Source organism: Phacochoerus africanus, chromosome 5 (assembly GCF_016906955.1).
Source record: "Phacochoerus africanus isolate WHEZ1 chromosome 5, ROS_Pafr_v1, whole genome shotgun sequence".
Lineage (NCBI taxonomy): Eukaryota > Metazoa > Chordata > Mammalia > Artiodactyla > Suidae > Phacochoerus > Phacochoerus africanus.
The window spans coordinates 51,134,415-51,160,276 of NC_062548.1; the positions used below are offsets into that span (position 1 = coordinate 51,134,415).

The window sequence follows — 25,862 nt, forward strand, 5'->3', positions numbered from 1 at the left end:
TAATGTTGTGACTGTGGAGTTTACCCAGGAGAAGTGGCAGCAGATGAGCCCTGCTCAAAGGACCCTGTACAGAGATGTGATGCTGGAGAACTACAGCCACCTTGTGTCATCGGGTGAGCCTGCTGTATCATTCAACCCCACCTGGAGTGCAGTTGGTTTTCTGTTTCTACTTCTTTTAAAACATCACCTATATTGAGGTATAATTAAAGGAAAGTAAAATGCAGGAAGATTCAGTAGGCAATTCAATGAATTTTGAAAAATGTGTCTAGCTATATCACCAAAATCATGAAACAGATGATTTCTATCACATGAGAATTTTTCTTATGCCTTTCTTGAGAAGTGTGTGCACATTGTGTGTGCCCAATGATTGATCATTCTTTTCTTCCCACCCATTTTCTCTTCTTTTTTCCTTTTTTTTTAATCCCTAATTTCTGATAATCACCAATCTTCATTCTAGGTCAATAATTTTTTCTTTTTTGAAATTCCATATAAATGGAATCAGACTTTGTGTGCTCTTTTTCCCTATGGCTTCTTTCCCTTGGTGCAATTCTTTTAAGATTCATGGATATTGTTGTGTGAATCAGTATTTATTCCCTTTATCAACAAGTAATGTTGGTTCTATGTCATGTCTTTCTAATTGCTGAGAAGACATTGAATTTCTTTTCCATTTGGTGCTTTTATAAGTAAGGGTACTATGAATATGTAAGTCCAAGCATTTTCATTCCGTTGTGTAAAGACCTTAGAGTTTGTTTCCTGGGCCTCTTGGTAAGTGTTTATACTTATAGGAATATCTCATTTTATTGTACTTTAATTTTTTTCCACTTCCTGGCTGTTTCAGTTTTTTTTTTTTTTTTTAAGAAAGAGAATGCTTGGTGTTCCCATTGTGCTCAGAGGACATGAATCTGACTACCATCCATGAGGACACAGGTCTGATCTCTGGCCTTGCTCAGTGGGTTTTAAGTATCTGGCATTGTCTTTGTAGGTCACAGACATGGCTCAGATCCCGTGTCACTGTGGCTGTGGTGTAGGCCAGTGGCTACAGCTGTGATTCGACCCCCTAGCCTGGGAACCTCCATATGCCGTGAGTGCGGCCCTAAAAAAAAAAACAAAAACAAAAACAGAAACAAAACAAAACAGAAATAGAAGTCTTGTAGCAAGCCCTGTGATTCCTCTATGGATCTGGGCAATGTCGATTGGGAGCCTTCTGGAAAGTGTGGACCGCTACAGACGCCATGACGACCATTGTGATTCCTGGGGAGAAGTCGCATTATCAGCCTGAATAGGAGTTTGGGGGAAGTTGATTCCTACCCTTATGATTGACTTTGAAGGGGTCTAAACTTCACTTACTAATAATTGCCTAGATGTAGTGGAATAAGCAGAGAATTAGAGGTAAAATCTGAAGATGCGATTCATTTGTTTCAATCTCATGATAAAAATTTCATAGATAGGAGTCGCTTCTTGCAAGAGCAAAGAAAGTAGTTTTTTGCAATCGAATTCCTCCTGGTGAAGACACTGTTAAGATCCTTCACATTACAACAAATGGTTTAGAATATAACAAAGTGAATAAAGACATGTTCAGTTTTGAGAGCATAGACTCTAGTGTGGAAAGAAGTTGACAGTTAAAATGCTGTCAGCGAGCTTTGCATTTTTCAGAGAAGTCATGAAAGGAAGAGTCTGTTGATGTGAAATCCTTCAGTAAATGCCACCGTTATTTGTTATTAGAGATCAACACTGAGAGAAGACTCTTCACCAGCAAGATTATTAGGCCAGAAGGCTCATATGATGCTTACCATTTTTTCACAATAAAGTTTTCTTTCTTTTTTTTGAAAGTCCTCACCCTTGGCATGTGGAAGTTCCTAGGCCAGTAATTGAACCCACACCTCATATGGGACCTACACCACAGCTCCAACAAAGGTGGGATTTTAACTCATTGCACTAGAGGGGAACTTGTGGTGCAATAGTGTTTTTTAGTGAAGTTTCTATATATGTATGTATTTTTGCTTTTTAGGGCTGCACCTGCAGCCTATGGAGATTCCCAGGCTAGGGGTCAAATCAAAGCTACAGCTGCAGGCCTACACCACAGCCATGGCAATGCAGGATCCTTAACCCACTGAGCAAGGCAAGGGATGGAACCTGCAGCCTCATGGTTCCTAGTCAGATTTGCTTCTGCTGCACCACAAGGGGAATTCCTAGTGAAGTTTTTGTATTATTTTTATAAGACATAATGCTATTGAAGACTTAATAGTCTAAACAGTGTGTAAACACAATTTGGTTATGTACTAGGAAATCAAAAACTTTTACTCACTTTGTTGTGAAATTCACCTTAGTGCAGCTGTGGACCCACGCTTGATGTGTGAATCTGAGATATGCCTATATATGAAGAAAAAGAAAAAACACCTGCCAAATGTTTATCATTCGTTTGTATTGTAAAATTGTTGAGTTTTGCTCTTTTTAATGGGAGATTGTTGTATGTACTTTGGGTATTTCATTTATCATTTCTCCTTGACTAATAATGGTGAACAAATTTTCTATGCTGTTTGTCCATTCATTTTTTTTTTAAAAACTATGTTCAGCTGCTTAGTCCATATGTGTTTTTTTTTTTGTTGTTGTTGTTTTTTTTTTTTAGTTTTTCATCTTATAATTCAACTAAAAGAGTTCTTGGCACAATCTAGATTGAAGTCTTTAAGATGCAAATTTTGGAAATTTTTTTCTTCTACTCTGTGGATGGTCTTTTTATTTGCTAACGAATTGGGCACAACATTTTCATGTGGATGAAATGCAGTCTATCATTTTCTTTACTTTCTTATTCCATTTTCTCCCCCTACTTAATAATTTGCCTAAGCGAAGACCATTCAGGTTCTTCCCCTGAAAAAATTGCGGGAATGCAGGATCCTTAACACCCTGTACCTCAGCAGAAACTCCTTTAATGATCTTTTAAAAACTTGCATTTCCAATTTATTTTGGGTTCCTATAGAAATACAATTTATATAATTTATGTTCATTGATAATTGTTTCTATCTTGCTCATAACTTCACTTGTTACTTTTACTGGATTTCTTGAAGACTCCATAGAATATTTTATATATTAAATAGTATAATATATAAACTAATAAACTGATGTTACTGGTTTATAAACTAATGTTTCTGAACTAATCTTTCTATTTTTTCAATAGTTATGCATTTTAATTTCTTTTTTCAATAGGCTAGGATTGAATGTGCAGAATTTATTCATCACTGAGTGATGTAGACATGGGCCTTAAATAGTTGCTCATTGTTACCTCTTTCTTTTCTTCCTGTTGCTCCTCCTATAAAATTAACATCATTTCTTCCTTCAAAGTTCATACTACAATTCACTGTGGCTATCAGGCCTTGGATTCTGTTGGTAAGGTTTTTTTTTCCCCCTCTTTTTTCTTTTTAAGGCTGCACCTGTGTATATGGATGTTCCCAAGCTAGGGATCAAATTGGAGCTGCAGCTGAGTCCTTTGCCACAGCCACAGCAACACTGGATCTGAGCTGCCTCTGTGACCTGCACTACAGTTCGCAGCAACCCTGTTTTCTTAAGTCACTGAGCTAGGTCAGGGAACAAACCCACATTGGACTGCTTCAAATAAAGGCTGCTTTGACCAGTTGTGTAAACAATTTTCATGTACACAGGTTTCCATTCTACTTTGTACATACTTAGTCTGGAATTACTGGGGGATATGGTAACTCTGTATAAGAAATTTAGGAATTGCCAAAACAACTTTTCAAGGAATTCACACTTTTTTTACCATCCCACTAGCTATGAATGAGGTTTTCTGTTTTTGCAAATGTACTTTAATGGTTGTTATTGTCTTGTTTTTTATTTCAGCCCTCCTAGTGAGGGTCAGTTTGGCTTTCATTATGGTCTTGATTTGCATCTGCCTGATGTTGAGCATTTTTTCATGTACTAATTGCTTATTGGCTATTTGTCTATAGTCTTTGCAGAAAAGTCTGTTCACATCCATACTTTTTTTTTTAAGGAAGGAACTAATTCTTTCTTATCTTTATTCCACAATCTTGTAGTCTTAGCACATTGTTCTGTCATTACTTTTCACTTGTTAGGCTTTTATTGAAGTATAGTTGATTTTCAATGTTGTGGTTTATTTCTGCTAGACAACAAAGTCATTTATATCAGTTTATTTCAGATTCTTTTCCCATAGAGGTTGTCGCAGATTATCAAGTAGCATTCTTTCTGCTATTCAGCAAGTCTCTGTTGACCATCCATTTCATACAGAATAGAATGCATATGCCAGTCCCAAACCCACAATTCCTCTGTCCCCCTCAGCTTTCCACATTGATAATGATAAGTTTTTATTGAAGTCAGTGGGTCTGCTTCTGTTTTGCAAATAAGTTATTTTATATCATTTTTAAGATTCCTTTTATGAGTGGTATCATTATATGTTTGCCATTCTCTTACTTAGTATGATAATCACCAGGCCCATCCATGTTGCTGCAGATGGCATTATTTCATTTTTTTATGACTTAGCAATATCACATTATGTGTATCTACCACATCTACCCATAACCACTAGAATGATAAAGTGCTCACATGGCTGGGTGCCCATTGAAATTTCTGAGAAATTCCTGAAGGGACTGAATATGCCAGGTGTATTAAAACCAGATTGTTCTTTGACTTGGGCAGCCAGTGACCTTTCCCAAATAGCTTTGCGGTCAAAATTTGTCACAATAGGAGTTCCTGTTGTGGCATAGCAGAAATGAATCTGACTAGTAACCATGAGGTTGCAGGTTTGATCCCTGGCCTCACTTAGTGGGTTAAGGATCCGGCATTGCTATGAGCTGTGGTGTAGGTGGCAGCTTGGATCCTGCATTGCTGTGGCTGTGGTGTAGGCCAGCAGCTGTAGCTCCAATTTGACCCCTACCCTGGGAACCTCCATGTGCCATGGGTGCGGCCCTAAAAAGAAAAAGAAAAAGAAAAAAACACTTGTTATAATAACAGTAAGATATTAGCATTTTTTCCATTCTCAATGAGACAGTGTATTTTCCAAATAAGTTCCTGCCTGGAAAATAACAGAACAAATAGAACTCAGAAGCCCATGAGAACCTAGATGTCTGATTAAACAGATCTGTGTTGGTCTTTGTCTCTAATGTAAATATAGGTAATCCTTGTAGCAAAACTCTTTGGAGTCTTTCAGTTTCCCATCCCTCCCTGGTACTATTTTGTCTTGCCTTGACTTCTAGTTTTGGACTTGTATAACATTCTCAGCATGTTTGTGTTTCCTTTATCTTCTTTATCATGTGGAGTATATTATAATAGCTGTGTTAATGTTCTTGGAGGCTGATTTAACGCCAGGTTATCATTCTTTTTTCGAACCATGGATGGACCTGTTTCCTGGTAATGATTCCTGTTTTCCTTCTTTCCATACTTGGTCATTTTTGATAGTGTGCTGCAAACTGTAACTTCTACATTGTTGGATCCTAGATTTTGTACTGTTTGTTTACATACTCTTGGGGCATTTTGGGAAGTGTAAGAAATGACTTGGTGTAATTTCATTCTTTGCTTGTAATTTAAGTAAATTAACTAGATGAATTCAGTGTTTACTTTTTATTTTATTTGAGGCCTTGAGTATTCTTTAGTTTAGGAATTATTGGGTCACACGAGTAGGACAATAATACTCTTTTTTGAGAACAAAGCATTTAATATTCATTTATTAGAAGATCTTTTCACTCTTGCAAATATCATGTCTTTGTGTATGCTTTGGGAATATTTCAGTCTATGGCATTAGGATTCTTTTTCCTTTGTTGTTAGAAGTTTTTTTACAGGAATGAACAATTTTTTTTTTTTGTCTTTTCTAGGGCCACACTGGTGGCATGTGGAGTTTCCCAGACTAGGGGTCTAATTGGAGCTGTAGCCACCGGCATAGGCCACAGCCACAGCAACGTGGGATCAGAGCTGCACCTGCTACCTACACCACAGCTCATGGCAACAACAGATCCTTAACCCACTGAGCGATGCCCACAACCTCATGGTTCCTAGTCAGATTTGTTAACCACTAAACCACGACAGGAACTCCAAGGAATGTACAAATTTTACTCAAGCCATCTTTTTTAGATCTTCATGGCTTTCTTTCAGTGAAATTTTAAATTTCACTATGAATTATTATTATTATTTTTTTTTTGTCTTTTTTGTTTTTGTTGTTGTTGTTGTTGTTGCCATTTCTTGGGCTGCTCCCGCGGCATATGGAGGTTCCCAGGCTAGGGGTTGAATCGGAGCTGTAGCCACAGGCCTATGCCAGAGCCACAGCAACGCGGGATCCGAGCCGCGTCTGCAACCTACACCACAGCTCACGGCAACGCCGGATCCTTAACCCACTGAGCAAGGGCAGGGACCGAACCCGCAACCTCATGGTTCCTAGTCGGATTCGTTAACCACTGAGCCACGATGGGAACTCCCTATTATTATTTTTTTAATGGACTCAGGGCATATGGAATTTCCCTAGGCAGGGATTGAATCCAAGTCAAAAGTGGTACCTATGCCACGGTAGCAGCAACTCCAGATTCTAAATCCATTTTTCCAGGCTTGGAATTGCAAAGGTGCTACCACAGACACAACTCAGCATTCTTCACCTGCTGTAGAACAGCAGGAACTCCACTTTGCTCTGAAATTCTAATTTTTTGGCCTCTCCTTAACTCCCTTAGGAGGATGTGATTGGGTGTCTTCTTTCAGAACCATAACTTAGAAATTCTGTTTCTTTCTCTTCTCTTGGAGATTCTTGTGTTCTAGCGCCAATGTTTAGTGCATCATGCGTAAAGGTCATTATTTCATTAATTTTGTAGAATTTCTAGTGTTTTACTTTATTACATTATTCTTCCTAAACTGTCATGGCTATGATTGGAATTCCTCTGCAAAGCCTCATTTAAACTTCTGTACTTGAAGAATCCTTATGATTCTGGGGTTTAAGGAGATCAGTTTTTTTTTTTTTTTTTTTTTGAGATTTGGAAAAAATGTTTTTGTATGTTGCTTTCCAAAGGAAAAGTCAAGTGAGCAGCATCACTGTGCTACTTCTATAACTATTCCTTTTTGGAAATCCATATGCATTAAAGCCAATGTAGCTGATCCAAGTCCTAAATTATTTCCCTTTTACAGGATATTGTTTTATAAAACCAGAGGTAATTGTCAAGTTGGAGCAAGGAAAAGATCCATTGTTTTTAGAGGAAGAATTTCTAAGCAAGAGCCATGCAGGTGAGTTAAGTACTTGTAGACACGTCTCCAGGTGAAGTGTGATCCACAGTGGTCAGTTAGAGGTGGACATCATGAAATAGTTTAAACATTCTCTCTTTTGAGGACTTGTATCTTGAAGTGAAGAGGCTTCCTAATATAATGTAGGACGAGAGTATGCAGGAAAAGGAATAAAATGTAAGCCCATTGATGTTCTCACCTTAACAAAGAGTAAGATGGAAGATAGAAATCCAATTCCATACATGAGAACTTTACATGTAAATGACATAAACTTTTCCATTCAAGCATGGTGATTTACTGGTCTTTCACGTAGGTGATATTCTTTAGTTTTAGGCCCTGCTCCCTTATAAGACAAGATTCATGTATTTATTCCTTGTTTCTCTATTTCTTTTGTCTAGTTGTTTAATGACCTCTACACTAGGGGCCTTTCATACTGATTATAGCACCTTTATCCCATGTTTTAATAATGAGCTGATTAAATTTCCAAAAAATACTCCTGAGATTTTGTTTAGTATCATGCTAAAATTTGGAATTAACTTTGAACAATTGCATCTATGTTGACTAAGATCAGTGAATCCTGAGCTATTTTTTAATGTTTACTTAATTTATAATGTAGTAAGTCTAATTTTCCAAATTAATTTCAAGTATGTCCTTAGTACAGTCTAATTGCATTTTTGGGGGGCGGGGTAGTTGATATTAGCCCTTTCATATTGATTGACTGGCCATGATTTCTCTGTTGCTGTGTCTGTGTGTGTTTGTGTGTAAATTGTTTAGAAACTTTTCAATAACAGACCTGTTTCCCTTGCTTTTTAAAAGAAGTGTGTTTATTTCCTAATAAACTTACAAAGTCCTCAAAAAGAGAGTCTGCGAAGCAGTGTAGATATAAGGGCAAATAGTTACTATAAATTTTATGAGTGATGTGACTGGTAATGATCCAGAAATGTTTGTTCAAGAAAGACCTGAATTTTCCCTGATCCAGACATATTCTGTTTTGTTTTTTGTCTTTTTTTTTTTTTAGGGCCGCACCCAAGGCACATGGAAGTTCCCAGGCTAGGGGTCTAATTGGAGCTGTGCTGCTGGCCTAGGCCACAGCCACAGCAATGCAGGATCCAAGCCAAGTCTGTGACTTACACCACAGCTCACGGTAACGCTGGATCCTTATCCACTGAGTGAGGCCAGGAATCGAACCCACAACCTCATAGTTCCTAGTCGGATTCATTAACTGCTGAGCCACGACGGGAACTCCTCTAATGCATTTGTAATTTAAATCTTTAGAATATACAAAATCAGGCTACAAGCAAAATTATAGTAATAGTAGATTTCACAATTGCCTATGCATTTACCTTTACCCTAATTTCTTTATGTGGCTTCAGGTTACTGCTTTCCTTTTATTTCAGCCTGAAGGACCCCCTTTACCATTTCCTGAAGGGAAGGAAGGTCTAGTCTTAATAAACACCCTCAGCTTTTTAAAAGCTTGGAATGTCATTTCTACCTCATTGTTGAAGGATAGTTTTTTTTTTTTTTTCTTTTTGGCTTTTGTCTTTTTGTTGTTGTTGTTGTTGTTGTTGCTATTTCTTGGGCCGCTCCCGCGGCATATGGAGGTTCCCAGGCTAGGGGTCCAATCGGAGCTGTAGCCACCGGCCTACGCCAGAGCCACAGCAACGCGGGATCCGAGCCGCGTCTGCAACCTACACCACAGCTCACGGCAACGCCGGATCGTTAACCCACTGAGCAAGGGCAGGGACCGAACCCGCAACCTCATGGTTCCCAGTCGGATTCGTTAAGCACTGCACCACAACGGGAACTCCTTTTTTTTTTTTTTTTTTGTCTTTTGTCTTTTTTGTTGTTGTTGTTGTTGTTGTTGCTATTTCTTGGGCCGCTCCCGCGGAATACCTTCTCTTATTTTAAAGACACCACTCACCTAGGATGAATGGTCCACTCTATTCAGTATGACCTCATTTTAACTAACTGCATTCGCATTGACCCTGGTTCTAAATAAGGTCATGTTTTGAGGTTTCTGAGGTTAGGACTTCAAGTATATTTTGTGGGGACACAATTCAACCTATAATATCATGTTCATATATTTCTTATGTATTTTCCCCTTTCTAAACCTGTGTGACTAGATCTAAAAATATTACTGAAATGACATCTAGGATAATCCAGTTGCCTTATGTGACCATCCTGCCTTGAGGTTATATTATGTTTTCACTACAGAGACCAAAATGAGATCATCCTCCTTCACTGCCTTCTTTCTTCTTGCAGATTTAAGTTGTTATGGTGGCACCTGCTTTTAGCTCATTGAATTAATCATCCCCCAGGAGAATGGAATGCTCTCGTGGGAGTCCTACTTTTTGTTTTGTTTTGTGTTGTTATTATACTCGATTTACAATGTTCTATCAATTTCTATTGTACAGCAAAGTGACCCAGTTATACACATATATGCATTCTTTGCATTATTTTTTTTTTCACATTATCCTCCATCCTATTCCATCACAAGTGATCAGATATAGTTCCCTGGGCTATGCAACGGAATTTCATTGCTTGTCCACTCCAAATGCAATAGGTTGTATCTACTAACCCCAAACTCCCAGTCCTTCCCCCTCCCTCTTGACACCCACAAGCCTGTTCTCCATGTCCATGTGTTTCTTTTCTGTAGATAGGTTCATTTGTGTCCTATATTAGATTCCAGATGTAAGTGATATCATATGGTATTTGTCTTTCTCCTTCTGACTTACTTCACTTAGTATGAGACTCTCTAGTTCCAAGGCCCTTTTTTGTTTAACTTTTATAATACAAACATATTAAAGGCTCATTCTCCAGCTTTATGTGTTTCCCTGAGGCTCTCCTTATCCTGTTTTAGTAAATGACTTTAGTATTTGTCAGTCTATTCACTATCCACATTAATGTTATTTATTATGAAAGGTCCACAGCCCTTTCCTGTAATACTGAATCACAAAACATTCTGAAAGAAGCAAGGACTGTCCTGATGTCCTAGTCCTGAATGCAGTAAGTGGGAAGGGCTAATCTGATTGAGAATATTTATACATTCTCTAGCCTGTTTAATGTAAATACTCATACCTTTTTACGGAAGTCATAGTGCATATGATTGTCACCTAGAAATCAATAAATGGCATATACACAATATGACCTAACATATGAAAAGTCTTGAATTATGAATCATATTTGGCAAGGACTTCAGATCAGGGCTTCAAGCCTAACCTACAAATCACCGAAAGTTAGTTGTCCAAATGGATTATATTTTAGCCTCCATTACCCATGATCTTTTTTTGCCACACCCACTGCATGCAAAAATCCCCAGGCCAGGGATCAAACCAACTCCACAGCAGAGACCCAAGCCATAGCAGTAACAATGCCAGATCCTTAACCACTAGGCCACCAGGGAACTCCATCATTCCTTATTAATAAATGTTTTGGTTAACTGCCATTAATGCAATTAATGTAAAGCATGTATGAAATCTACACTTATGAATGCTCTGTTTAAAAGAGAGATCCTTTTATTAAACAAGATTATGTAATTTTTTTCTTAATTACTCAGAAAGATTCTCTAGTACATTTTAGGCAACAGCATTACATTCAACCCATATTCTTAAGATGTGCATGGTAAATAACCTCAGTTAAGCTCATTCATGCATTTATTAAAACATGATAGAACTACTGTTTATGCTAAGAGAAAAGGCAGATGTGTGGGAGAAGTGGGCAATTGTGTTTCTGCTTGTTGTATGTGCATCTAAAGCTCTACTTGCCCAATAAGACCAAATGTTCAGGAGTAGCAATGGGATACAAGCTTATTGAGAATTCCAGCCTAGCAGTGCTAGTTAAACCTTCGGGAGTCATGCTAAAGGATTATGTGATGACATCCTACTGACCAAAGCAGTAAATCGATGACCGCTGCCAAGTCACTTTCCCAGATGTCTAGTTTCTACTTATTTCTGTGAGAATTAAGAATGAGCATCTCAAAAGAAATGTATGACTCTATGACTTATTGTAAAAATTCTTTGAGACTGTCCTGTAAACCAGAATTCTTACAGCTAAGCTCATTACTGTCCATTTCAAAAGGAAGTATCATGAGCTGGGATTTGAGCTGCCCCTGCAAAACCTTGGAACTGGCATCAGGTAGTGTACTGTGCCCACTAAGGAGCCTGTCAGCTGCCACATCGGGTTGGCAGAAAGCGTCAGCTTTCAACAGGTACAGAGGTACTTATCAGAACAAGCCTTGAGCATGCTCTAAAGCAGGCAGGTTCTTCCAGCCTCTCCCTGGATCCTCAGCACCTTCCTCTTGGGGTGCTGCTCTTTTTCTGATGGCACTGGAAGCTGTCCTAGCACTTACTGCTTAGGGGCCATACCCTCTGAACTGCTTTCTGCTTCCTCCTTAGAATCAGTTAGCTGACACTTCAAAGGCCAGCATGCAGGGGACTGTGGTTGATGGTGTCCACTGCACTGAGGCTCCATTGGCAGGACCCATCTGGCCCAGAGTCTACCATGGTGACTCTTCTCTTACAAGCCCTCATGATCTTTCTTCTCTTTTATTTTGCATTTGTTCTCCTCTTCTTTAATATTTTATTTCTCTTGTTTCCTTGCTTGCTGTGTTAGATATATATTGCTGCATAAAAATATTAGCCCACATTTAGCAGTGTAAACCAACACAAATTTATATCTCACTGTTTCAGTGACACATATGTATAAATATGGCTTAGTTGGGTTCTGTCTGAGGCCACGATCAAGGCATCAGGCAGCGCTTGTTTTCACATGGAGGCTGAACTGGGGAAGGATCCACTTCCAGGCTCATTTGTTTTGTTGGTAGAATCCATTTCCTTGTGGTTAAAGAAATGAGGGCTTCAGTACTTTGCTCTTTGTCAGCCAGAGGCTTCCCTCAGCTTCTAGAAGCTGCCCACAGTTCCTCATCTTGGAGGCCTCCCCTAAATAGCTGCCTGCTTCATCACAACCTGCAAGAGAGAGTCTCCAACAAGACAGGTTACTGTTTTATGCAACTGAAACCCACATGCATAATTACAGATGTCTGTCACCTTTGCTGTATTCTATAGGTTAGAATTAAGTCACAGGTCATGTCCACACTCAAGAGGAGGGGGTCATGCAAGGGTATACCAGGTGACAGGAATCATGGGGACCAACTTCCAAGTCTATCTGCCCCATTATCCCTTATGGCTTCCAAAGATTCATGCCCCTCCCAAATGTAAAATAGTTCATTGCATCCTGAGATCTCCAAGAGCCTTATCCTATGAGAACATCAGCTCAAAGTCCAGAATCTCATCATGTAAATCAATTCTGTTAAAGTGACTTTGTGTGATGTTCTTCTTGATCAGATAATCTGTAAATCTACAGAGTCAGCAGCTGTTTTAAACTCAAATTATCCATCTCCTTTCATGCACCCAACATGCAGTGGTGGGATAGCCATTGATAACAGCTATAGACATTCCTATTCTAAAAAGGAGGAAAAGGTAAGTACAAAACAGACACTGTTAGAGTTCCTGTTGTGGCTCAGTGGAAACTGACTAGTATCTGACTAGTATCTATGAGGACACAGGTTTGATTCCTGGCTTTGCTCAGTGGGTTAAGGATCTGGCCTTGCCATGAGCTGTGGTGTAGGTTGCAGACTGCAGACATAGCTTGGCTCTGGCATTGCTGTGGCTCTGGCTTAGACTGGTGGCTACAGCTCCTATTTGTCCCCCTAGCCTGGGAATTTCCATATGCTGTGGGTGCAGCCCTAAAAAGACCCCCCCCCCCAAAAAAAGTAAGATGTTAGGAGTTTCTTGATTAGGTTTCAAAGGATGGAAGTAATTTTCCATGGTTCTTGGTTCTGCCCTCTGAGTTTTGGTTCAGCCATGGGAGTCATCTTCCCTTTTCCATGAGGGTAACTGAGTAGTTTTAACAGCCTGCTTCCAGCCAGTAGAATTTTAGGGTTTGGATAACCTCCTTTTATTTTGTGCTATGGTTTTTCAGTCCAAGCTGGCAACATTTTTACTGGCATAATTTTATCAAGAACCTGTGGGTCTCCTATGTATTTCCCTAAGGTTCACATCTTTAGATAAAACCCCTATGTATTTTTAGATAAGCCCGTCTTTACCTTGTGTTTCTGCTGTGAAGGCTGAGGAACTACATTCTCTAGGTTTTTAGGGACCTCTGGTGTAACTGAGAGGATCCATGAGGACACAATTGATCAGCTGAAAGTCCTTATGAATACTCTGAGCATTTGATCTTCCTGAGGTTTAATGAAATTTGTATAGTCACAGTCTTGGCTTTTTTTTCCCTCTGTTGAGAGAATTTTCAAAGTCACCAAAACTCAGCTCTTTTTTGTTTGTATCTTTAAGTCTTCTCCCAATTAATTGATATCTTTCCACTCACATTTTATTGTAAGTAGCTACAACAAACCAGAAAGTACCTACATCTTGGAAATCTCCTTAGCTATAGAGCCAAGTTCTGCTTCTCAAATAACTTCAAGCTCTTGAAACTGCATAACAGGAATCCCACTTCTTACAGCTTCCAAAAACATGCTCTTCAGTTCCATTTGAGCCCTCTCTAATAGGATTCTCAATACTCACATTTCTACTAGCAATCTATTTCAGGCAATTTAGATTTTCTCTCATGCTCCTTAAAATTCCTCCATCCTCCTCCATCTGCCTGCATCCACAGTCACTCTCATGTTTTTAGGTAGTGTTACAGCAAGATAACGTGTCCAGGTACCAAATCTATGTTATCTATTGCTGCCTAATAACATATATTTACTATCCAATATTTTCTATGGGTCAGATTTAGCTATGCCCTTTGCAAAACTTCAGTGAAGTTGTCGGCCAGGTTTGGACTCTCATCTGGAAGACTGAATATGGGAGGATCTGTTGTCAAACTCATTCAGGCTATTGGTAGAATTTTTTTTCTTTTTAGGGCCACACCCATGGTGTATGGAGGTTCCCAGGCTGGGGGGTCGAATCAGAGCTACAGCTGCCAGCCTACACCACAGCCAGAGCAACATCAGATCTGAACCACATCTGCAACCTACACCACAGCTCATGGCAATGCCGGATCCTTAACCCACTGAGCAAGGTCAGAGATAGAACTTGCAACCTCATGGTTCCTAGTTGAATTTGTTTCCTCTGCACTATGATGGGAGCTCTGAAGTTATTTCCTTGTGCTTGTGAGTCTGAGGGCCTCAGCTTCTTCCTGGCTGTTGGCTGGAGGCTGCCTTCAACTCTGTGCTATGTGGTCTCTTCAAAATGGTCACATGCTTCATGAAAAGTAGCATGGGAGGAAATTTGCAATGTATATCTATTTTTTCCATTCTGTTCTTTAATTATATGTTTTTTCCTGACCTCTCTTGTCAATTTGTTTATTCTCTTTCAATTCCACTTTTCTGTTTTTTTCTTCATTAATTTTTCTTTTTATGGCTACATCTGTGGCACATGCAAGTTCCTGGTCTAGGGGCCAAATCAGAGCTGCAGCTACCGGCCTATGTCCCAGCCACTGCAACATCAGATCTCAGCCACATCTGTGACCTAAGTAGCAGCTTGCAGTAATGCCAGGTCCTTAACCCTCTAAGAGAGGCCAGGGATCAAACCAGCATCCTTATGGAGACTACATCAGGTCCTTAACTAGCCAAGCCACAACAGGAACTCCTCATAGCTTCTTTCATGCTGTGGCATTTATGATTCCTAAAGTTAAGCCAACTCAAACTAGTATAGGCAAATGGGAAATCCTGCTATCCAGCAAGAATGGGAAGCTTCAGGGGCAGAGAGAGTCAAGGAAACAAACTCTGCCCCTTAGAGCCTTTCAGTCCCTCCTGTAAGTCAGGCTCTGCCCTGTGGTAGGAACCTCACCTTTTGCGAGCTCTTGAGTTTTATCTTTTCCAACTCTCACTATCAGAAAGACACCTTTTCTTGCTCTACTCTGATTTAAAAATATCTTGGAAATGTACTCTAACATGCTCAACTATTGTGGAAAGCACACCTCAGAGGAAAGGGTGATAAGACTGGCCAGATCAGGTCTGGCCTCACCTTGGCTTAAGCACATGTGGCTCTTGGGACACCACCTAGGAACATGGTAGCCCTATGCATAGGGCCAGGGTTGGCAGTTCTAACTACAAGGGCTGGGTGCCAAGATGTGACACCATTTTATTCCATGCTCTTTTCTTTTTCTTTCTCTCTTCCTGCATTTTCTTCTCTTCTGTTTTTCCTTTTCTAATAAATTAGCTTTCTTTTCCTCCCTGTTCCTCTTTCTTGTACAATAGAACAGATCTAGACCACCAAGGATGTCTAAACTAATTCTGCTCTTATAATTCGCCATTTGGCTGCCTGGGATCATAAGAATGATTCTACCCACTTCAGGAAGATTTTCCCTTTTGTCCATCTGTCAGCTTAAGCAGACGACTCTCCCTGAAGTTGACCTAAGGAATCTTCCTGCTCCTGTGATGAGCTGGCAGCCAGAAGCATGTGTCCTCCTGTCAGGCATTGGCCTGAAACACAGGGCATAAGAAATCAGTAACAACCAGGGGTCAAAGAGCTTAAACAACCATTATTTAATCCTTAGTCTGTACTTTCTGCAGTAATTAGGGCTTCGTTATTTTCATTAATAACTCATCAGGACTCTAATTTAAAAGGTTATTATAGTTCTTATGAATTCGAGATATTGGGGTTATTATTCCAAATACTCTTAAAATACCTCTTAAAATTTAAGTGGATTCTCTCATGATGTAGTTTCTACATGTAAGAAAAAAATTTCTTTCCTAAGAACAGGTTGGAAAAATAAAGAAATTACTTTAACTGTAAGTTTTAATTTTAAGTGTGTTTCATTAAAATTTTTCCTTTTGTTTTTTTTAATCTTGAAGAAATATACACCAGTAGGTTCCTAGAACAAATTTAAAAATTATTAGCAGGAGTTCCTGTCGTGGTGCAGTGGTTAACGAATCCGACTAGGAACCATGAGGTTGCGGGTTCAGTCCCTGCCCTTGCTCAGTGGGTTGATGATCCGGCATTGCCGCGAGCTGTGGTGTAGGTTGCAGACGCGGCTCAGATCCCGCGTTGCTGTGGCTCTGGTGTAGGCTGGTGGCTACAGCTCCGATTGGACCCCTAGCCTGGGAACCTCCATGTGCCGCGGGAGCGGCCCAAGAAATAGCAAAAAGACCAAAAAAAAAATTATTAGCAAATACTTTGCAATTTTTTGTAAATGATTTGCAAACAAGAAAATAATAGAAAGGTCCTACTGTATAGCACAGGGAACTATATGAAATGTCCTCTAATAAACCAGAATGTAAATGAATATGAGAAAGAAAATATATACATATAACTGAATCACATTGCTGAACACCAGAAACTAATACAAACTTGTAAATCAACTATATTTTAATTTTAAAAAGGATATAATAGAGAAGATTATTACCAGAATGAACCCTAGTTACCATATTGAAAGAGACACAAAAAATTTCAGTGTCTTTGAGTTCTTGTCGTGGCGCAGTGGTTAACGAATCCAACTAGGAACCATGAAGTTGCAGGTTTGATCCCTGGCCTTGTTCAGTGGGTTAAGGATCTGGCGTTGTCGTGAGCTGTGGTGTAGGTTGCTGTGGCTCTGGCATAGGCCGGCGTCTACAGCTCTGATTCAACCCCTAGCCTGGGAAAATCTCCATGTGCCATGGAAGCGGCCCTAGAAAAGGCAAAAAGACAATAAATAAATAAATAAATAGATAGGTAATAAAAAAAATTAAAAAATTTCAGTGTCTGGAAAGCTATAAAAGCAGTTATAAAGATTTAGGTTACCAAAGTGATGGGAGAAAAAAAATTGAAAACAGAAGAGATAAGCCATTTTTAGCTATATCTGAAATATTTTATTTATTTTTGAAAAGTCCAAAATCTTAACACATAGCCCTCTTTTATATGCAGATTGGTTTGAAATATCTCCTAATTTGAAATAATAATGGTAAGAGGTATGTTGGACACAGATTTAAAAGAGCTCTGTTTACTTCATGTGAATAGGCAGCTCAAATGGCCCCTATATTTGTAGAAAGGATGAGAAGTCAAATTGTGATGAGAAAAGCTACAGTTAAATATTAGGGAAAATGTAGATATTCAACTGAAAACAAGGCCAATTTGGTGTTGGAGAGGAGAGTGATCTCATGATTTATTTTCTCATTTAAGTAGAGAATGGTTATTTCAGGTTGAGGACAGTAAATTACTCTGTGCTTGTTACTCTATCCATTTGTGCTTGTTGGGGCTTCTGAGTGACTTTACTTTTGTGAATAATAAGGTGATGACTCAGCCACAGCTCAGAGAACTCCAAATCCCACATCCCAGGAGGTAGCTGAAGAAAAGGCAGCTTCTCAGAAGCTTCTCCAAACCAGCATGTCTCCAAGGTCTGTCTTGAGTGTCACAGCCAATATCACCAGCTCCAGGCCCCACTTCCAGACTTGATGACCACATAACAAGCCCTCACCAAGCACTGCTAAGATGTTATGAGGCCATAAAGACACAGAGGTTTATGTCAACACCAGGAGGGTCCTGCCTCTGCAGGACCTCTGTACTTTGCAAACAAAGACACCTGAGATTGTACATGTGGGTTTATCTGTGAACTGGACTTGATCTCCCCAAACCCCAGGCTTATTATAGTTCTGTAATACAGGCATGTTGGAATGAATGCAGAAAAACTCCTTGTTTTCAGATACATCCCAACCCAAAACAGAAGGGAAGGGATACAGGATGCTTAGTCAACAGAACACATTCTGTGCATGTTGGGGTGTTAATGGAGGTACAAGAGGGAAAAAATAGAAGGTGCAAAAGGGTGAGGTCCTGGGAACAGAACAGGGGATGGGGGAGCAGTTTGCTACAAGTAGCGATCACAAAACGAAGGCCATTGGAATATGTTCTGGCCATGACTTTATAGAAAACCCCTAGGGAGGAGCTTTTAGGAGAATGGCTTCCCTACTGAGGAAGAGAGACAGAAGGGCATCTAAAAGTAAAATCATGATGTGGAAACAGCTCATCAGAGATCTATGTAAACCTTTGGCAGATTGCCCAGGTAGCCACTGCCCTCATATCTCTCCTTGTGGGATTTTCTGTGGAATGTCCCTCCAGTTCTGTCTGTTAAAATTCCACCCAGTTTCTCCCCTCCAATGAATTTGTGTGTGTTTGTGTGTTTGTGTCTTTTTAGGACCCCACCCATGGCATATGGAAGATCCCAGGCTAGGGGTTGAATTGGGGCTACAGCTGCTGGTTTACACCACAGCCACAGCAATTTGGGATCTAAGCAACATCTGTGACCTACACCACAGCTCACAGCAATGCTGGATCCTTAACCCACTGAGTGAAGCCAGGAATTGAACCTGTGTCCTCATGGATGATAGTCAGATTCATTTTGGCTGAGTCATCATGGGAACTCCTGATGAGCCATTTTTATTGTTTTTCATTTTTATTTTTAATTTTGTTTTATTATTTTAAAAATCAATTTTGTTTGACTACAATTACATATATGAAGTGCAGAGATTTTAGGTACACATTTCAATCAGTTCTTTTTTAACCTTTTCTCTTCTTTTGTTAAAATTTTATTTATTCATTTATTTGCTTTTTAGGGCTGCTCCTGTGGCATATGGAAGTTTCTGGGCTAGGGGTGTAATCCGCTACAGCTGCCAGCTACACCACAGCCACAGCAACACTGGATCCGAGCTGCATCTGTCTGTGAATCTACACCACAGCTCACAGCAATGCCGGATCTGAGCAAGGCCAAGGATCAAACCCATATCCTCATGGATACTAGGTAGGTTCATTAACCACTGAGCCACAATGGGAACTCCTCAATGTTTCTTTTTTAAAGGACATTAAAATAGCTTACCATTCAGAGAATGCTGTGAATATCAAGTTTTGGAAGATGGAAGTAGGTGGCTTTGGATGTGTGCACCTGGAGAGAGTTCACTGGAATTCAACCCCCTGAGCTGCTGCTTCTCTGCATTCAAGGGTCAAGTTCTAGGAGAGAGAACTGGAGCTGGCTAGCTCATGTCCTCCCCTCTTCCCCCAACCCCCACTGCCCCTGCAGCATGTGTAAGTTCCCAGGCCATGGATTGAGCCCACACCACAGCAGTAACCAGAGCCACAGCAGTGACAATGCCAGTTACCTAACCTGCTGAGCCACCAGGGAACTCTAGGCATTGGCCAGCTCAGATTAGATATTCTCCCTTTTCAGATAACCACAGGCTAAGAAGGTAGCACTAAAAATTGTGAGCTCCGCTGCCTCCCCTTGTAGGGTCTATGACAAGTAACACTGGATCTACTTGTCCCAGACAAAAGAAAAAGAATCAACTAGATATTTCATGAGCTTCCTCAGTTTTCTTCACCCATTTCTTGAAAACTCATTCCTCCCTTCCCTGCTTTTCTGTAATAAATAGAAGTAGAAGACATGAAAAGATGAATCTACTTCCAGCAGGCAAGCTCCTTACACATTGCCCAGGCTTGCTGGCACCTTTCCCCTCACTGTAATCCTGGGGACAAAATAGACCTGCTCCTTCTCTTATTGACATGTTTCTGTAGATAAGCCCTGGAAGGTTTTTTGGGTTGTTTGTTTGTTTTTTTGAACAAGGCTCAGATATATTGTAGTCAAAATCCTCCTTAACAGCTCTATCTGGTTAAGTCAAAATAGGTGTTTAGTAGCATTAAGATGAGATGGATCTTAACTACATCCTGCTTTTATAAACAAATGCCCTTGTCTTTTGAACTGTCACTGTCCCTGCCTTAAAAAGTGGTGAGTCTGTAGAAGACTTTTGAATGCTTTTTGGTCGATAATTTATTTCTAGATGCTCCCATGTGAACTAGTTTTAGGGTAAATTGATTAAATCTTGTTTTAAACATATACTATGAGACACCAGGAGGTCCTCTGAGCACTCTTTATGATCATGGACTGATTATAATAGATCAGTAAATGAAATTGGAGTTTCATTGCATTTAACCACCTCTGGCTATATTCTGCATTTTAAAAAGCTAATTATGTAACTGTGATGGTTAATTTTAGGTGTCAACTTGCCTGGACCGTGGGGTTCCCTGATTAAACATTACCCTGGGTAAGTCTGTGAGGATGTTTCCAGATGACATTAGTGTTTTTGTCAGTGCTCAGCAAAGCAGACAGCCCACCCCAGTGGGGGTGGGATCGTCTAACCCATTGAGGGCTTGAATAGAGCCAAAGACAAGAGGGAGGTGGAATTCTCTCTCTGCCTGCCTGCTGAGTTGGGACACCAGTCTTCTTACGCCCTCAGATGGACACATCATCAGTTCTCCTGGTTCTTAGGCTTTTGGACTCAGAATGTAATTATGTCACTAGCTTTCCTGGGTCTCCAGCTTGCAGACTGTGGATTGAGGGAATTCTCAGCCTCCATAGTCATGTGAACTAATTTCTATAATGAATTTATATAAATGTATTTTATATAGATGCATGAATGTAATCAGATTCATGTATGTATATACACATACATACACATATAAATACACACATGCATCTGATTACATTCATGCATCTGAGTGGTTCTATTTCCCTGCAGATCCCTGACTAGTAAGATATATAATAACTATGCATGACCTTGGCTTCTCAGACTACCTAGATGGTGAAACAAATGGGGAATATTGATTAAAGAACAAAGAAGCTCTCAGCGACATTAAAATGTGTGATTCTTGATTGTGCCTATTCTGAGCCACCACACAAGCCCTGTGGGGTTGCACTCACTTTGGCAGTGATCCAGAGCTTTTCTGGACTCTTATTAATCACCTGACAACTTCTCCCCACCTGTAGCCCTGCCACCAGCTGAAAAAATGTCCTGTTGTTTTTGTTTTTGTTTTAAGGGGAAAGAAATCTTTTCAACTGTGAATATTTCCCTCTAGGTACCTGGGCTTTTCAGTTTCTCTTTCAGATTCTTACCTGTCTGGCTTGTATAGTGTCCAGCAGAGGTAGAACCAATTCCAGAGCCCATGAACAGTGTCATTTTGACTTATGCACCTTTCACAAGGCCTCAGACATAGTCAGATTTTCAGGAAGGACATGGCTTTAGGAAGAAACCAACTGTCAGAAGCTGGCCCTGTTCACTGCCTTCAGGAAAAGAGCTCTCAGATTCTGGATGTCAGCTTTCATCTAAAATAGTTCATTAGTGAACATTCTATGTGAAAGGCAGTAGATGCCTAAGTTTCTCCAAACAGGCTCCCTGAAGTGTAGTTTTCTTTTTCAGATAGAAACACTGTAGACATTGGTAGACAATGCCCCTGTGGACACTCAGTGCATTTTATTTGATTGTGTTATTTTAAAATCTTTACTGGGTATTTTCTTTAAATTAATCTCTTAGCCACTTGCTTTTATCAATGGCTTTTAAAAAAATTAATCTGGTTTGGGACCAATATTTATGATTTCTTAGGTACCACAGAAAAGTAAAAGCACAGTTTTCAGACTCAATTAGAGCCTCAGTTGGGGTTTTAGAGTCACACAGAAAAAGCTTTGAAAATAAAAGCTGGTTATAAACTGTGGATTTGGACAATTCAACTTCTGTAAACTCTAATTTCCTCATCTATAAAATGGACATAATTTTTGTGGGGATTAAATGAGAAAATCTATTTAAATAGATGTTCAGTGTTTGGCACACAGTAAGTTTCCAATGCTGTTGCTCATCTTTTTAGCGTTGTATTTTCATTATTATTATTATTATTATTATTATTATTATATCTGTTCCCTTCATTGTTCACATTTTTATGCTATTGAAAAATGGGCAGCTGTTCTTTCTTTAAGTATCTTTTTAAATTGAAATGTAATTAATTTAGAAGGTTGTCTTAGTTTCAAGTGTATGGCAAAAGGATTTGGTTGTACAGCATATATTATTTTTCAGATTCTTTCCCGTTCTTATCAAGCTGTTGGTCTGTATTACCTCCATCCAGTTTTACTCATATATACAAAATGTTGTAACATAAACACATGCATCATATAATCAAACAAATATAATGGAAATGATGGATTGTGCCTTGTTTTTTTCAAATCTATTAGTCTTGAAGCAAATTAATAAGAATTTGTAGAGGAAAAAGTCAAAGCAAATATGAGATTGTCTTTGATGCACTCCAATGAATATATATATATATAAGGATTATTTGGTGATGATGAGATGTCCTCAAACTTATGTCTCATAAAATATAGCAAAAAAAATAAAATATAGCAAGATACTGCTCCATGGGGTGCCTTTTCCTGTTCTTCCTTTACGTTGCTGTAAGGTCCTAGACTTCTGTATCTGATTTTTCTCATAACTTGATCCCAGAGAAGATAAATTTGGAGTTTCCTTTATTTTGGAAACAATAATTTCCTTTTAAAATCCCTATTCCAATTTTTAAACCTCCTTCCTAAATCTGTTTTTACTTTCTCGAGTAAAGTATATTCAATTAAAGGAGGCATAAAACAAAACATAAGCATTAGAAATAAAATGATCATTATTTGCTTCTTGAAAATGCAAGATAATATCCTGGAAAACAACAAATAAACATTAAGAGTTCAGTGGAGACCCCAGAGCCAAGGACAGTCCACCACCTGATCCCTGAGCTTCACAGGAAATCACTTAAGCTGTGCTGGCCTCTCGGTGCTAAGTGTCACCTTCCTCACCCGGTTCGGAGAGAGAGTAAAAATGTCACCACAGGGGCCAAACTGTCCCTTTACTGCCACTACAGCTCTGGGTGTGGGAATGGACGGGCAGTGAGATGAAGCCCGGGACCAAGGCCCTGCTTACACTGTCCCCAGAAGGGGGGCCGGCTTCACCCGGCTGTTCCTGCTCCCAGGTGCCCAGCTCCTGGCATCTCTTGGACCCCGTCATCCAAGAGACAGGGAAGGGATAAGGCTCCTGAGGGACAGCTGTGCAGAATAGGCACTCACCTGACTCCTCCTGTGACACCAGCAATATGGGGGAAGATATGGGGCCTTTCTGAGCCTCCCGAGCAAGCAATGTAGCTGCTTGTCCACAGACAGTGTCTCCAGGGAGGAGCGAGCTGCAGGCATCAGGAGCCAGTTTCTCATGTCCCTCATCCCCAGGGGGGGGAGACAAGGAGAGTGGCCACCACCTGCTCTTTTATTCCTGTTCACTCGCCCCGCCCTGAAGAGGGGTCAGCACCTCCTGTGTAAGGTGCTACCCTGCGCAGGGCAAGTTCCAGCTCTGAAAGGGAGGAGCCCAGGAGGAAACACCTTCAAAACCCCGAGTCTGAATGGTGCTGTGATGAGTCCAGGCCCTGCTCGCTGAGGTGAGCTGCTGGGGAAGGAAGAGCAGCTCTAACCAGGAAGCTATGACCCAGAGGACTCATGTCCCCAAGAACCACCTCCCTCAAATCTGGATTCAGGCTCCTTTTCTGCTCAGAGGGGCGGGAGTAAAGCAAAGCATTTCCAGGTCCCCTGCAGCTTCTGGAGGGATGCGGTCACAGCTTCCACCTGCAGCCATTCCCAGGTGCACCTACCTGGTCAGGGGGCTTCCAGGAGTTAAACAGTGTGTTTTAGCTTCATACTCATTACCTGGGAGGCAGGTGCCCAGAACTGGGCCATTATGTATGATTTAGGCTTATAGGAAACCCCCCTTTAGGGATTAACCCATAATAGAAGACAGAGGTCCCTCCACTGCAGTGGGGGGTCAGCAAACAGGAAATTCTGAAAGCACCTCCCAGGACCTCACATCACCTCACCGGATTACAGTGAAGGCTGTTCCTCTGTGCTGATTAGAAATTATGTTTAAATAAATTCAGTGAATTCACAGCTCACAGGATGCTATTCTTATCTGTTCCTGAATGTCATGAGTTTTATTTTCTTTTAAAAACATGTTTATTAAGTTTTCCTGTTAAAAAAGACCAACCCTGCTATGTGAGTGTGACACTGAGTGGCAAATGCGAGGAGGCAGGAGCACGTCATCGTGACAGCTCCTCAGGGCCCCGCTTTAGTCTTATTTCCCAAGGACTCTACATCCACATGTCTCTCACAGAGGACAGATGTTTTGTTGTTCCTGATTAGCAGATACAAACAGAGCTGTTCTCCACCAGGAAAAAAGGGGTCTACTATTCCTTTTAAAGGCATAACAAACAGACAACAGGAAAATGCCCACCTGTCTTGCTATTCCTTTCATGGTTCTTGGTCACACAGGAGCACACAGCTGGGTGTGAGGTGGTACACTGATTTTCAAGTGCCTGTCTTAAGAAGCATTCATTTACATGCAAATTTCCATTTTTACTTCTCATTCAACAACAAAAAGGAATGAAAATATTTCTGTGGTGACAGACTTTTCCTAGTGGAAATAACCGTTGGCTATAACTAAAATTCTCTCCTTTCCAGATCCGGCGTTTACAATCCCACCAGCAGGTGGCACTGAGGCACCACCGCATCTCACGAGCCTGAGCCTCCAGTGGTGCTGTTCCTGTAGCTGCCAGATGGTGAGGAGCCCAATGGTTTGGGCCAATTTCTGCGGAGGTGTAAGGCTTACCCAGCATCAAGGGGGCTGATCCCAGTTTAAGAGAAGTGATGATTCAGTAAATTGTTGCAGACGATCCAGAAAATACCTGAGAGATTTTAAGAGGGTTACCAAACACAGCTGAACATGTCCAGAGATGGCTGACGTAAGAAAACTTCCTGGTCTCCTTTAGAAATCTATCATTTGGGCAAAAACACCTTAGGTAGTGCCCGGTGTTTTTTTTTTTTTTGTTTGTTTGTTTGTTTTTTTGTCTTTTTAGGGCCATACCCATGGCATATGGAGGTTCCCAGGCTAAAGGCTGAATCAGAGCTGTAGCTGCTGGCCTACATCACAGCCGCAGCAACACAGGATCTAAGCCACGTCTGCAACCTGCAGCACAGCTCACAGCAACGCTGGATCCTTAACCCACTGAGCGAGGTCAGGAATTGAACCTGCAACCTCATGGTTCCCAATTGGATTTGTTTCCATTGCACCATGATGAGAACTCCATGCCTGGCATTCTTAAGCATAAGCAGTGACACACCATCAACATGAGCTGCAGCTGGATAAACTGCTGATGCCAAGAGTTTGCTCTGAGGTGTCAGGACATCAGGATGGGGCCCACTACCCTCTGCCCACTTTGGCTCCTCTCCTCCCCAGCTCCCACTTCCCACACAGTGTTTTTAAAGCCCCCAGCTGTCCTGAGTTTAAAACCTGCTATTCCTTAACTGTGACAGTTACTATGTCATGTGTGAGGCAATGCCTGCCGCAGAGGTTGTTACTATTTCATTTATCCTCAGGATACTCCAAAAGGTTATTGCTTTTATCTCTCTTTGAAAGATGATGAAAACACAGAATGAAAAGACAACCTGCAGACTGGGAGAAAATATGTGCAAATGATGCAGCAACCAACAGGAGCTTATTTTCCAAAACATACAAACAGCTCACACAACTCAACAACAAAAAACCAAACCACCCAGTTGAAAAATGGGCAGAAGACCTGAATAGACATTTCACCAAAGAAGACATGCAGAAGGCCAGTAGGCACATGAAAAAATGCTCAACATCGCTATTAGAGAAATGCAAATCAAAACTATAATGAGGTACCACCTTACACCAGTCAGAATGACCATCATTAAAAAGTCTACAAATAACAAATGCTGGAGAGGATGTGGAGAAGAGGGAACCCTCTGCACTGCTGGTGGGA

General features: G+C 40.5%; 1 protein-coding gene across 1 annotated transcript; it reads left to right on the forward strand.

Moving 5' to 3' along the window:
* LOC125127765 (zinc finger protein 37A-like) lies at positions 1-24,895 on the forward strand. The gene is made up of 4 exons (XM_047781269.1): positions 1-113; positions 7,126-7,221; positions 20,233-20,281; positions 24,541-24,895. Exons 1-4 carry the CDS (start codon positions 44-46, stop codon positions 24,575-24,577), a joined length of 252 nt encoding a protein of 83 aa, XP_047637225.1. The 5' UTR covers positions 1-43; the 3' UTR covers positions 24,578-24,895.
* The last annotated feature ends 967 nt before the right edge of the window (positions 24,896-25,862 follow it).